This window comes from Haplochromis burtoni, unplaced genomic scaffold (genome assembly GCF_018398535.1).
Source record: "Haplochromis burtoni strain Fernald_Lab_line unplaced genomic scaffold, NCSU_Asbu1 Contig_15, whole genome shotgun sequence".
Classification (NCBI taxonomy): Eukaryota; Metazoa; Chordata; class Actinopteri; order Cichliformes; family Cichlidae; genus Haplochromis; species Haplochromis burtoni.
This window is the reverse complement of record NW_024582376.1, coordinates 2,144,569-2,156,740: the sequence shown is the minus strand read 5'-3', so window position 1 is coordinate 2,156,740 and position 12,172 is coordinate 2,144,569. Positions and strand designations below refer to the sequence as shown.

Below are 12,172 nucleotides of genomic sequence, written 5' to 3'. Positions count from 1 at the left end.
AAGCTGTAAGCTAATGATTATATGAGAGCAGATGCATGCTGGTGTAATAAGCTGTAGTTTTACGTCCAATGGATGCATGATCTGATTAGCCGACTAATCGCAAAAATAATCGGTGACTAGTTGACTATCAAAATAGTCGTTTGTGGCAGCCCTAGTTTGCATTAGACGTTAACGAGGGTGGCCTCTGCATGTGCAATGGTTGTTTTAATTGATATATACTGAGCTGTCAAAACTTATCATTAAGGGTACTGGGCAGGTTGTGAAATGTCATCTTTATGGGGTGAAAGAGTTCAAACAAGAATGAGATCATTTCATTCTTTTCTGCACCTTCAGTTCACCGGAGCTGCTCCAAACTGCAAAAGTGCTTCTCTTTCCCATCTGTGGCACACTGGCCATCAGTGGTGTTCACTTTTCTTGAGATTTAAGGGCAGAGATATGGGGTTTAATAACTTTGAATGGCTGTGTACAACATAACTGCCACTGTCACCCTCTGAATTAACCTTCATGATATTTTAACCGAAGCATCCTGATCTTGCATTTAAAACACAGGACTTGTGTTGTGTACAAGCTTCGTGTGAAAACGTGCAGGCAAAGATGAACAATAGACACGGTGCCTAAAACCAAGAGCCTTGCAGTACATGTCAGCTGATCTGTGTCATACTCTTAACATACATGATTGAGTTTATTTCTTTGAGGAATATGTGAAGCTGGGCAGTAGAATATAGGGGAAGAACAACAGAAGGAGGTAACATGCTCTTGGGTTGTATTTGAATTAAATGGTTTTAATTCAATTGTGTGCGAGATGGTAACGTGTAAGAAGGTGATTATGTATTTGTTGGCATGCTCTGATTTCTGTATTGAGGATCTACCACCCGATTACATGATTTTAATTAAAACACATTTTTTTTGTTTTATTTGTGATTATAAAATGTTTATTTTCAATGTACATTATGATTAAGAAATAAACTAATCTAAGTTATGTAGGAAATTACGTTCTCTTTCTCATGTGACAGATTGAATTCGTGACAAATGACGACGTTTACTTTGAGAACAGTAATATACATTGTGAGGCACTGTCAGGTTATAGGAACACATGAAATGATGTCTTCTTTACTTGGACAGGGACTAGAAGTGCAATTAAACCTTACACCCACTGGCCACTTTATTAATTACACCTGGTCAACTGCAAATTAAGGCAAATATCTCATCAGCCAACCAAATGGCAGTAAATCAGTGAATTTAGTCAAGTCAGCTGTATTTGTATAGCACATTTAAAAGACATCAAGTGTCGGCCAAAGTGTTGAACAGAGGGGTAAAAGATAGAATTAAAGTAAATGAGGTATGACCAAGATGACCTGCTCAAGTTCAAACTGAGCATCTGAATGGAGAACAAAAGTGATTTACAAGTCCCTTTGATCTAGACTGATTTTAAGAACAATACTAGATGTTTTAAAAAAGGTGTTACACATTAAACATAAACAGATATCCCTATCACTTATGTGTAGTTATTTATGAGTCCTTACAGAGATAACATAACTACGCTGTTTGAAAATGATCTTGTTTTATTGTCACAAGTCATGGATTCCTTGATTATGTGCTGGCTGGTTGTGTTCCTGGTGTTCCATGTAAGTATTACCAACAGGGAAGTTGCCAAGTGCTCGCTGGTGAACAGACTGTGAAACCTCAACACTCACAACATAATTGAAGGGTGTTTCTCCCATCTCTTCCTTACGATTTTAATTTTTGGGGGCATTAAAAATGCTAATACCGATATACCAGTCTAGCTCTACTTTGAACTTGACATGACTGTTGGAGCCAGACAGCCTGAGCTAAGTATTTCAGAAACTGCTGATCTATTGGGATTCTCCCACACAACTATCTCTAGAGTTTACAGAGAATGTCTGAAAAAGAGAAAATATCTAGTGAGTGGCATTTCTTGTGGGTGAAAATATGTTGATGAGAGAGGTCAGGGGAGAACAGCCAGACTGCTTTCAAGCTGAAAGGAAGACAACAGTAACTTAAATAGCCACTAGTTGCAACTAAGGTATGCAGAAGAGCATCAGCAGAAGACCACACTGAGTGCTGCACCTGTCAGCTAAGCAGTAAACTGAGGTTAGTTTGCATAGGCTCACCAGAATTGAACAACAGAAAGTTAGAAAACATTGCCTGGGCTGGTGAGTCTAGATTTCTGCTGTGACATTTGGATGGCAGGTTCAGAATTTGGAATAAACAACATAAAAGCATGGATCCGTCCTGGCTTGTATCAATTGTTCAGGCTGCTACTGGTGCTGTAAAGGTGTGGGAGATATTTCTTCCCAAATTTGGGCTGATTAGTACCTGAGCATTGTTTAAATGCCACAGCCTAACAGAGTATTATTTCTCACCATGTCCATCCCTTTAAAACCACGTGTAAAAATTTTCTAGAGGGTAATCTTGCCTGGGTCAGTATACCCAGGGCCCGTTTGCACACAAGTAGGCTACTTGCTTTCATGGACCAAATGTGCCAAGTATTTTTAGTGATTTTTTTTTCATTATGTATGTTTTTTCTCTTTTTTTTTAAGCATGCACTTTTGATGGAAGCGAATAGCTTTATTATGTTGTGGCATGCTAGTCTCCTGCTTCAAGTCACACGCACTGTGACCCAGATTGTTTACAGTGAGTATCTTATCTTGTTATCTCTGGGTTTGGCTGCAGCTCAAAAAAGAAGGGAAAAAAACGCACTTATCGCTTTATCTTGTTTATCTGGTATAAGAAACAACACATGCTGTAAGATATCAGTCTATTCCTCCTCGGTGATTCAAACGCACCTCCTTCCCGGGCAAAGCCCCTGAACCTGATTTGGAATCAGCCGTGCAGAGTCAATAGGGCCGCTGAGAAAATGCATTGTCGGGGTTTCTTCAGTTTCGCCCCGCAACATGCATAACGATGTTCTCGGCCAGTGAGAACGCTGCGCTTGGTAGAGGTTGTTTATGTGGAGTGCTCGGTAAGGGTTCCGCCCACTGAGGTATCTCCGATCGCAGGGCAGACAGGCAGAGAGTGTAAAATGGCGCACAGCTGTCGGTGGCGGTTCCCTGCTCGGCCCGGAGGGAGCAGCAACTCCGGTACCGGGAGGAGAGCGGGCCGAATCAGGGTTACTGCCTCTTTGCGGAGTGTCTCGGGAGCCCACCCTAATGCAGCTGGGCTCGGACCCGGGTTTGATGCTGCACTACAGGTCTCTTCGGTTATCGGGAGCAACCTGCAGAAATTTCGGGATGTTTTGGGGGAATCGAGCGACTCTAGCAGCACGGAGGTAAGGACGGGGATGACCCGGGAGCATCGGTAAGACAGCTGCGGGGCCAGAGTTCACGCGGAGGACCGCTGGTTACATGTGAGGCAGGGAGCTAACGGTTACTGTACCCAAACGTTGACCATCTTTCCGTCTCCCTGACGCTTAGTGTGGCTCTGAGCAAACTTGTCATTGCCAAGATGCTCAGTTAACTTTGAGTTGGTTATGTGGCCTTAAACTCTACAGTAACCCGTTACAGCGTTAACTTTAGTTAGAAGCAAGAAAAAACGCCAAATTATTTTATAGATATCTAGTCTCCACAGCTCTACTGGAAAGAAAGTTTTCTGCTCCTCAGTGCAGGAGTGTGAGGACGGGCTATATCCACTCAGTTTTGGGTGAACCAGTGCTAACGCTAGCTCGGCCAGAAGAAACCTCGGTGTTCCAACGCTATTACAACATACAGTACATGTAACAAACAACAGCGATACTAGTTTATTTGGTGACCAATGTATATGGCGTAACTAAGGTGGGATTACTAGTTAGCAAGTTGTTATTAGCCTGGTATGAAGCCTTCATGCCTGCTTTCAAAATCATAAACACTAACACGGTAAAAGTTACCGTTAACATATTAGCTTTAATGTTAACCCACTGCAACTAACCAGCATTTAAACACGTTTTTAATAAATGGTGGCGTCCCTGCGGTGTAACAGCACCGTAGCTTCATGATAGCGTGTTATGTGTTTGAAAACAAGACATGTCAACTTGAAGGAGGTGAGAGTACACAATTGTGGTTTCTAACTAGCTAACGTGAACTTAGCGTCTGTCTCCAGCGAGAACGGCTACTCCTTATTCACTTTACCTTTGCCCCAGCTCTCTATAAGGTTATCTTTGCCAGCTAAATAGCTTCGTATTTGCTCCGAGGACTGGCTGTTTGAGGTGAGGTGTCAACCTCCCAACGTAGCTGCTCGGTTAGCTCGCACGTTAGCTGTCTACATCTTACAGCTAAAACTACACCACCATTCTTCTCCTCCTCTCCGTGAGCGGCGTTATAAAGTTGCAGTTTTGCCCGGGAGGTTGCTGCGTTCCCCCCCGATTAGCATATTGCTAAGTAGCGGGTTAAAGCATCGGAGCTAAACTTGGCTGAGCTCATGCTCCAAACGAAATCAGATCTATTGCTGTTTAGTTTTAAGCTAGGGCAGCTACCATGCTACGCACTACGTCGCGCTAGCCATCGGGGCTATTGCTGATGCATAGGAAAATGGGAGGTGGACATGTTTTCCCCTTCTCTGCACAGTCAGTGCGTAGCTAGTACCAAAATAATATCGGGTTTATAATGTTCTGAGATGACGCCTGATACACAGCTACACGGCGTTTGGCCGTTATTGAGTGTATATGTGTATAAGGTTTAGTGTGTGAATTCGCCGTGTTTTATCAGAGCAGTGGCTGGTGACAGTGCGCATGCAGGGCTGGCTACAATAACAACGAGCCCCTTCTTGACGGACCTTGTGATGTGGGGGTGTGTTCGCCTTAGCGAACTACCATCTTCCTTCTTCATGATGAGCAGCATGCGTTCATTGCAGTGGGAGTACACCGTGTGGGGATGTTTACCACCATCCAGTCTCAACATGGACCACTACTTATTTGTTGTTTGTTTTTTACTAAAGCACAGCAGTATGTGCATGTTTGCTCCTGAGACGTTTAGCTGTAGTTTAAAAAAATTATTTTTGTTCTCACATTTGACATTTGGAATCTCCCTTTGGACAATATAATACATTTTATTATTATGTAGCTGCAGGGGGTTATGGAGTATTGAAAAGTAGTTAATAATAGTTTATTGAAATTTTAAGAGAAAGTTTAATTTATTTTTTAAACTGAAATAATATATGCGAGTCCATGATTGGACCATTAAATCCTCTAAACTGCTTTATTTACTTTTGGAGTGCATTTGTACTAAATCAGTGTTACATGGCCCATGGAAACACTAACTTTACTGACTAATTTTGTGTTTAAATGGCTTTTTAAGCTTTTTCGCTCCCTCCCTTTTTTACTTTGGAGCACTGATAATGTATGTGTAGAGAGATTTGTCTGTAACACCCTAGGGCAGCTTTAGTTGTATGAAGATTTCTGACACAGCATAGTGATTTTTTGGGGTGTGACTGTGCACGTAAGCATAGGTTGTCCAGAAATGGTTAAGGCAAAGAGTTCTCCCATTTTTGTCCAACTGATAAGAAAGCATGCTATTTTGGGCCTTACCCAAGAGCATTATATTATTAAGAAATGGCTTTACTTATTAACAGTTCCTCCTGCTCTGTGTATCAGTTTATATCATTAGTTTAGGATGCGTGGAGACAGACTGGATCATTAATTCCCCTTGGAACCTGAATCCTATGGAAGTTGTGGACACAGCATGGTGATTTCATTGAGAATCAGTGTAGTGCTTGTCTGGCCAGATCTGGGCAGGATTGTTCAGGCTCACTGCAGCCTGCTGAGTGCACAGGGCGACCCTGAACAGAGCGCCAGCCGGACACTCTCCTGCCCCTCCTTCCTTCATCCAGGCAGAAAAACCCAAATCCACTTCAGACACACACCACCCTGTCTGAGAGGCAGAGGAACTTTTCTTCTGACAGCTGCCACTTTGGAATGGATTACTAAGCCTATTGGGGTGGCTCAAAAGGGTGCTTGTTGGCTGTTGCTGTCCAAATTTGGCATTTATTAGCTTTTGTATGACTGCTGGGAATTCAGCTTCTTGATCCGGCCAAATTGTTGGTTCTTTTTTTTTTAATAATCTAATGTAGTCCACATTGATCTTTGTTTCTAAAAGTGAGTTTAAAACCCATACAGCCTTAACCCAAGTCATGCTGTTCTGACTTTTTTTTTTTTTTTTTTAAACATAATTTTTCCTTTTTCGTTCTTGGTCCATTACATCTTGCCTTCTGCTGCCTCCTCTTTACTCTCATGTAATTACCAGTGTTTAATCATTCATACAAAACTACAGCTCAATAGATGTATCAACCTAAATGTCTCTTTGCCTCACTGGTTTGAAAGAAATGGTGTGTTTGAGCGGAAGGCGCTTGGGTCCAGCAGGTGTTTGGCCTATTTAAATAGAAGACCCCCGCCCACCGCCACCCATACACACACCCCTCCTCCTGGACCCTTCTTACCCATCCCCGAGACATCGTGTGGATTGGAGCAAGAGCTTTGTGTCTGCTTTTATTCCAGCCCTCACAAAGTGCGGCGGCTGAAAGAGCGCAGGCAGGGATATCAAAGGGTGCAGGGCAACCCTCCCCACCCACCTCCCAATGGGATAACGCTGGGTGGAGAATTAGTTACAGACCCTCCCACCCCTCCCATCCACAGCTTTATTCAGCTACAGCGGGCGGCAAGGCGCTTTCACCTCTGCTTTTAGAGTTGCCTGACTGGGAGAAAGGCGGCAATTGTGTCGTCTTTCTTACTCTTTGTGCGTGTGCGTGCTCTTGTGTGTGTGTGGTGGTAGGGGTGTCCCTCAGACTTTATGTCCCTCATTGCAATCAGGAGTAGGCGTGTCTGCTTTGTCTTTATTTTGATTAAAACTTTAATTCAAGCTGCCTCCTTAGATGGTTCAGAGGGAATGTGTGTTTGTGTGCCAGCCTGTGCAAGTGTTACTATGTTTGTGTGTGTTTGTGTAGAGAACAACACTCTGCCCCCCCCTCCCCAAGCAATCAGTCTGTTTGCCTTTGTCCACTGACAGTTTCCTCGTTTCCTCACATGTGAGGTGTGGAAAGTGAAGGTACCCCAACACGGGAGTGTGTTTGTTTTGGTCTGCACGCTGTTGAACAAATGTGAAGCAGTTGCACTTAGTGTTTGGACACTTGAAAAAACAAATGCCCACCTTTTGCTCAGTGCTGACAGGGAGGGTCACAGAGCAGTGCCACTGCTTTCCCTGCTGAGACCTTCTTGAACAGATATGTCATCACAGACATATAGGGTTATGAGCTCATTGCCAGTTTGCATTTCTAGGAGCAGAGCATAGTGTCTGTGCCGTAAATCTAAAGGAAAGCTTCCAGGAATGAGTCAACAAAATGTTTTTTTTTTTTCTAGACTACCGGGGAAGAATGACTTCCTATAGAGTGTCTATTAGCGTCAGAATAACCCTGGAAAACCTATAAATCTATATGACATCCCTTTCCTGTCCTCCTTTTGCTCCTCATCACTTGTTCAGATGTCTGAAAGTGGGTAACTTCTGAGTTTAAATGGAGCTTATGTAAATTTGATGATATTTCCACACAAATAGTGTATGTGATTTTTATTTATTTATTTAATTTAATGTTTTTTGCAGTCAGGGTAAGGCGAGGATCAATAAGGTAGCTCCTTTGACTGAGGCCCTTTCCACACTGCAGCTGTGTCTGGCATTGGCTTCCGGCTTAAATCCTTGTTCTAGTAATTAGTTTTGTCCAACTGCTTCTTTATCCACTTTCTTCTTTAGCTTATTGCATTTAATACACTTGTATGTAACTGCCAGGTAAATGCATCAAAATAGTCTCTATTATAGAATATCACATTAACATAAAACTATGTGCTTCTCCATGTTGCTGCTAATGTCGATGGAGGTTCAGCCTTACATGCAGAAATCAGTGAAAATTAAGACCCTGGGATGCCAGCACCTTTCATAAACATAGAAAAACACATAAAAGTCATAAGCTGTCATGAAACTGCGACTGATTATATGAGTAGCGGTTAGGTTTTCCGGTAAGATCTTGATGTGGTAGGTGTTTGGGTAGCTGCAGAGTATGCTAATGTGTTTGTTACTGACCTGTGAATCGTCACTTGTGACAGCAGTTGTTTGCTTGTTGTAAACTTTTTTACTGCCGATCAGGTATATTTAACATTACAGCCAACCGTGCTCATTAAATGACTGGCGCGTTTTAAAGCAGAAATATCAGCTGTGAACTAAAGTGTTTTTAGTATGAGTGAGAGAAGTTTATTACGAAAAAGTTTTTTTTAACTTAAAAATGGCCTTATTTTATTTTTTGCCATATATATTGCAACAGTGGCGGATGCTCATATTAAACATGGTAATAGTAAGGATTTCAGCACATGTGCAAATAATCCCTCTGACTCAAATACTCACTTACACTCACTTTTTTTTCTACTCTTGGCTCTGTTTGATATAGATAGGGGGATACCCTTAATATAGTCATCTCAGGCGCAGCAGACTCCTCCAGCAATTCTGTTTATGATGCAGAGCCAGGTAGAAGAAATTTGCTTGAAAGAGAAATGATCTTTAAAAAAAAGCTTCTTTCAGGAAGAGAGTGAACTGAGGGGCTGGCCTGAAGCTCAGCATGAGATAAAAAAAACCAAAAAAACAACATGATTTGTTTTTACTGCAAATCATGCACGACCACTATTGGTGCTGGGTAGGGGTTTAGAGTTGATATCTAGTCATAGTGATAATTCACTTGAAAAAGGTGAGACAAACAATAAAAGGGAAAAGTTGTGGCCATGGTTAAAGCTTGCAAAGGTTTGCTGCAGATTCTAGTTTCAGGTGGGAAATGAACCCTTCTCAGCACCTCCCAGCCTTCTTTATGAAGCGTTATACATCTCTTCCCTACTTTCTCCACTGAATTTAAATATTCATTGTAAAGTAAAGTCAGTAAATCATTAGGGAACATGCTGACAAATCACAGTAAGATTTTTTTACTTTTTTCTATACATATTCTGCTTCTATTATTTTGTCTGCTTTTGCTGTTCCGCCAGCCTAAAAGTGTAACTTTGGTTAGCAAGGGCTAACTTACAGTAGGTGGTTAGAATAGCTCTTGTTTTGCTAAATCTGGAATTTAAGAAACCTATCCAAAAAAACCAGAGAGATGCCGTTTGGAAACCCACCTGTTTAGCAAGGAATACGTTTTGTAGATCAAAGCTGGGTTTATACCCTGCCTTAGAAACAGATCCATCATCTGCAGCCCGTCATCTGTAGTCAGTTTGATTTCTCCTAAATGCTGTCTTATAAGGCGGTGAAAGTCCCATTAGCTTTGTCAAAGTGCAAAAAGCTCTGTCAGAGTGATACAGAGAAATAAACCTCCAACCCAATTCCTATCTGTTTCACACCTGTCAGGGACAGTCCCTTGCACGTCCTGACAAAATTAATGATGCTTCTGTCATGAATCAGATTGGTTTCCCTTGCTCCAGCTTTAAGTAATTTATATCACTTAACTCATGTATGCATTGATCAGTAAGATGAAAAATGACAGACCAGCAGGGAAGTAAAACTGCTCAGGATTTCACACGGTGAGAGCGACGGCAAAAGCGAGCAAAGATGAAGGGTGCTCTTCAGCTTAAGAGATAAAGGGGAAGGGGGAAAAAAACAACAACAAAAAAGACAAACTCTGGTCTTTCCAGTAACCCCTTTCATCACTTGCACGTCGCACGACAACGTAGTACAAAACACTTCACCTCAGTAGTATACTACAGTGTTTGTTTACTTCTTGAAGTTACCTCCCTGTGCCTGCACTGCTATTGAGCTCATGGTGAGCTGCATGTTCCACGCGCTGCTGCTCAGTGCTTGTCAGTCAGTGGGAGCGAGCTAGCAATGAGTGACTGACTGACTGAATGTGCGTTAGGAAGCATGGCAGAGAGCAAGCAAGATTAAGAGTGGCGGGGGAAGGAAAGGGGAGTCTTGTCTTGTGTGTGGGAGGCATGTTTAGATTGGGATTTAGCAAGCTTCTGCACGAGCATGTTCAAAACCTCATCCCCTTTCATCCTCACTGCTCCCAAGAGAGCGGTGCGCTCCCTCCGTTGTTGATGGTGCATGTGGTCAAGATGCTGCTTCCTTGTCTCTTTTCTCTCCTCCTCTCCCTCCTCCCACGACCCTCCTCCTTTAGCTCGTCGAGCTTGCTGGTTTGCCTTGTCTTTGCTCCCCTCCCCCCATTTTCACTCCTGTGTTCTGCTTGTTTACATCTTGATGTGCAGCTCATGCAGGGGGGTGTGCTATCCCCCACCCCCCCACCCCGCCCACCAAACTGTCTATGTGTGGCTGACAGAATTAGTACATGATCACAAGGGTGTGTGTGTGTGTGTGTGTGTGTGTGTGTGAGTGAGTGCAGGTACATGCGCCTGTGCTGCCCTGCCCTACGCACTTGCCTCTGGCAAAGTACGCTGTAATGTCATTGACTGCTCACATTATCACAGCGACTCAGTGCTGTCCATCGGTACTCCCCCCCCCCCGGCTCCGCTCTGCAGCAACAAACACCAACCCAGAGCACCAGCTTGCTCAGAGAGGAGGATGCTACAATTACTGTGAGAAGAGGGTGAAATACAAACAGAGCGAAGCATAAAGAAGGGGAGGAAGAAGAAAAGCTTGAATGCACCATGAGCAGAGTGGGATGCTTAGATAAATACTGCAGGCCAGGAAAAACAGCGGTATTGATGTCTGTTATTGTTGTTTGTTTATATGTGGAACAGCTGAAAACCGGCATTTGAGCACACATTAATGCTTCTTATGCTTTCTAATTAGATCCTACAGTTTGTCGTGCGTCTCAGCCACATGCAGCGTGTGTAACTCTTAAATGGTGCAAAGCAGTTTGCATGTAATTTTGCACTTACACTTAGATCGCAGCTGCTCTACAAACTGGGCCAGCGAGACCTTTATTGCATCCCCACGTGCTGCTATAAATAAACATGACGAAATGACACACTCACCTCCACTCTTAAGCACATTGATTGTAAGAAGTAGTAGCACACAGAGGAGCCCAAAGATGCTAATCATCACTGAGGGATTTTTTCTTTTCTGTTGCACTTCTCAAGGGTACATTGAGACATGAGAGGAAGGATACATTTACTATGCCAGAGTGGAGCTTACATAATTTCCCAAAATATTGAAATTAATTCAATATTACTGAGTAATTAAAGTCACATCATTTGGCAGTTATTAACCGTGGATGAAATGTTTTATGGTGAAACATATCAAAGTTTCATGCTAAAATTGCCTAAACTGATATATTTTTTAACACGTGACCATGATTCAGTGTCTGAATTCAGCTAAAGGCACAGATGTATCTAAGTGAATCCAAAACTCAGACTGCTCTGGCTCAGCCTTAAAGCCACACTTTACATTTTTGCTCCTCTTGTTGAAAAGATGCCACTAATGTGTATTTGCTCTGCACTTCAGGTCTCATTGTCTTTTGTGCCTCTTTGCTCTGTCTGCCTGTGTAAGTGCTGTAACTCAAGGAGCAGGAGTACATTGCTATGTGTTAGTCACCCAGTAAGATTTAGACATCTGTGGTGGTTTGAGTCTTCTCAAACGTTAGGCATGCTATTCCAAAAACCAGAAAAATATGAGAGCACCAGAGTAAGCTAGAGTAGTCTGTCTTCGGGCGATCGTGGCTCAAGAGTTGTGTGTTCATTTTGTAATCGGAAGGTTGCCGGTTCGAGCCCCGGTTCCGACAGTCTCGGTCGTTGTGTCCTTGGGCAAGACACTTCACCTACCGCCTACTGGTGATGGCCAGAGGGGCCGATGGTGCGATATGGCAGCCTTGCCTCTGTCAGTCTGCCCCAGGGCAGCTGTGGCTACAACTGTAGCTTGCCTTCACCAGTGTATGAATGTGAGAGTGAGGGGTCCCGAAAAGCGCTGTATAAATGCATTCTATTATTATTACTATTCAATAATGACTCAAGTGTTGCTCATCTAGGCCATCTCACTGTTATGTACTATGATTAATGCTCTAAATATGGTCTGTTCCTGTATTTTAGCATTACAAAATGGTGTGATCACAGGCAACTCATCTTTTTCCCTTTCTTGTGTTGTAGGAAGAAGCATTTGAAGGATTTGGACCGGTTGTTGAACAGAAGCGAGTACAGAGCCCTTCAACAACTTCCTCAGGTAAAATTTTAACTCGTCTTGGCTACCAGGGACTTTATAGTCAGTTTGAGATG

The 12,172-nt window shown here is 42.9% G+C and overlaps 1 protein-coding gene across 4 annotated transcripts in view; it reads left to right on the top strand.

The window, feature by feature from the left end:
* The first annotated feature begins 46 nt into the window (after positions 1 to 46).
* The window catches only part of kmt2a (lysine (K)-specific methyltransferase 2A), a 41,436-nt gene continuing 29,310 nt past the window's right edge, over positions 47 to 12,172 (top strand). For all 4 annotated transcript variants that reach the window (XM_014330316.2, XM_014330313.2, XM_014330320.2 and 1 more), the window contains exons 1-2: positions 47 to 3,289; positions 12,047 to 12,119. In XM_014330316.2, coding sequence (XP_014185802.1) covers positions 3,044 to 3,289; positions 12,047 to 12,119 — 319 coding nt within the window. In that variant the 5' untranslated portion in view covers positions 47 to 3,043. The remainder of the gene's footprint in view (positions 3,290 to 12,046; positions 12,120 to 12,172) is intronic.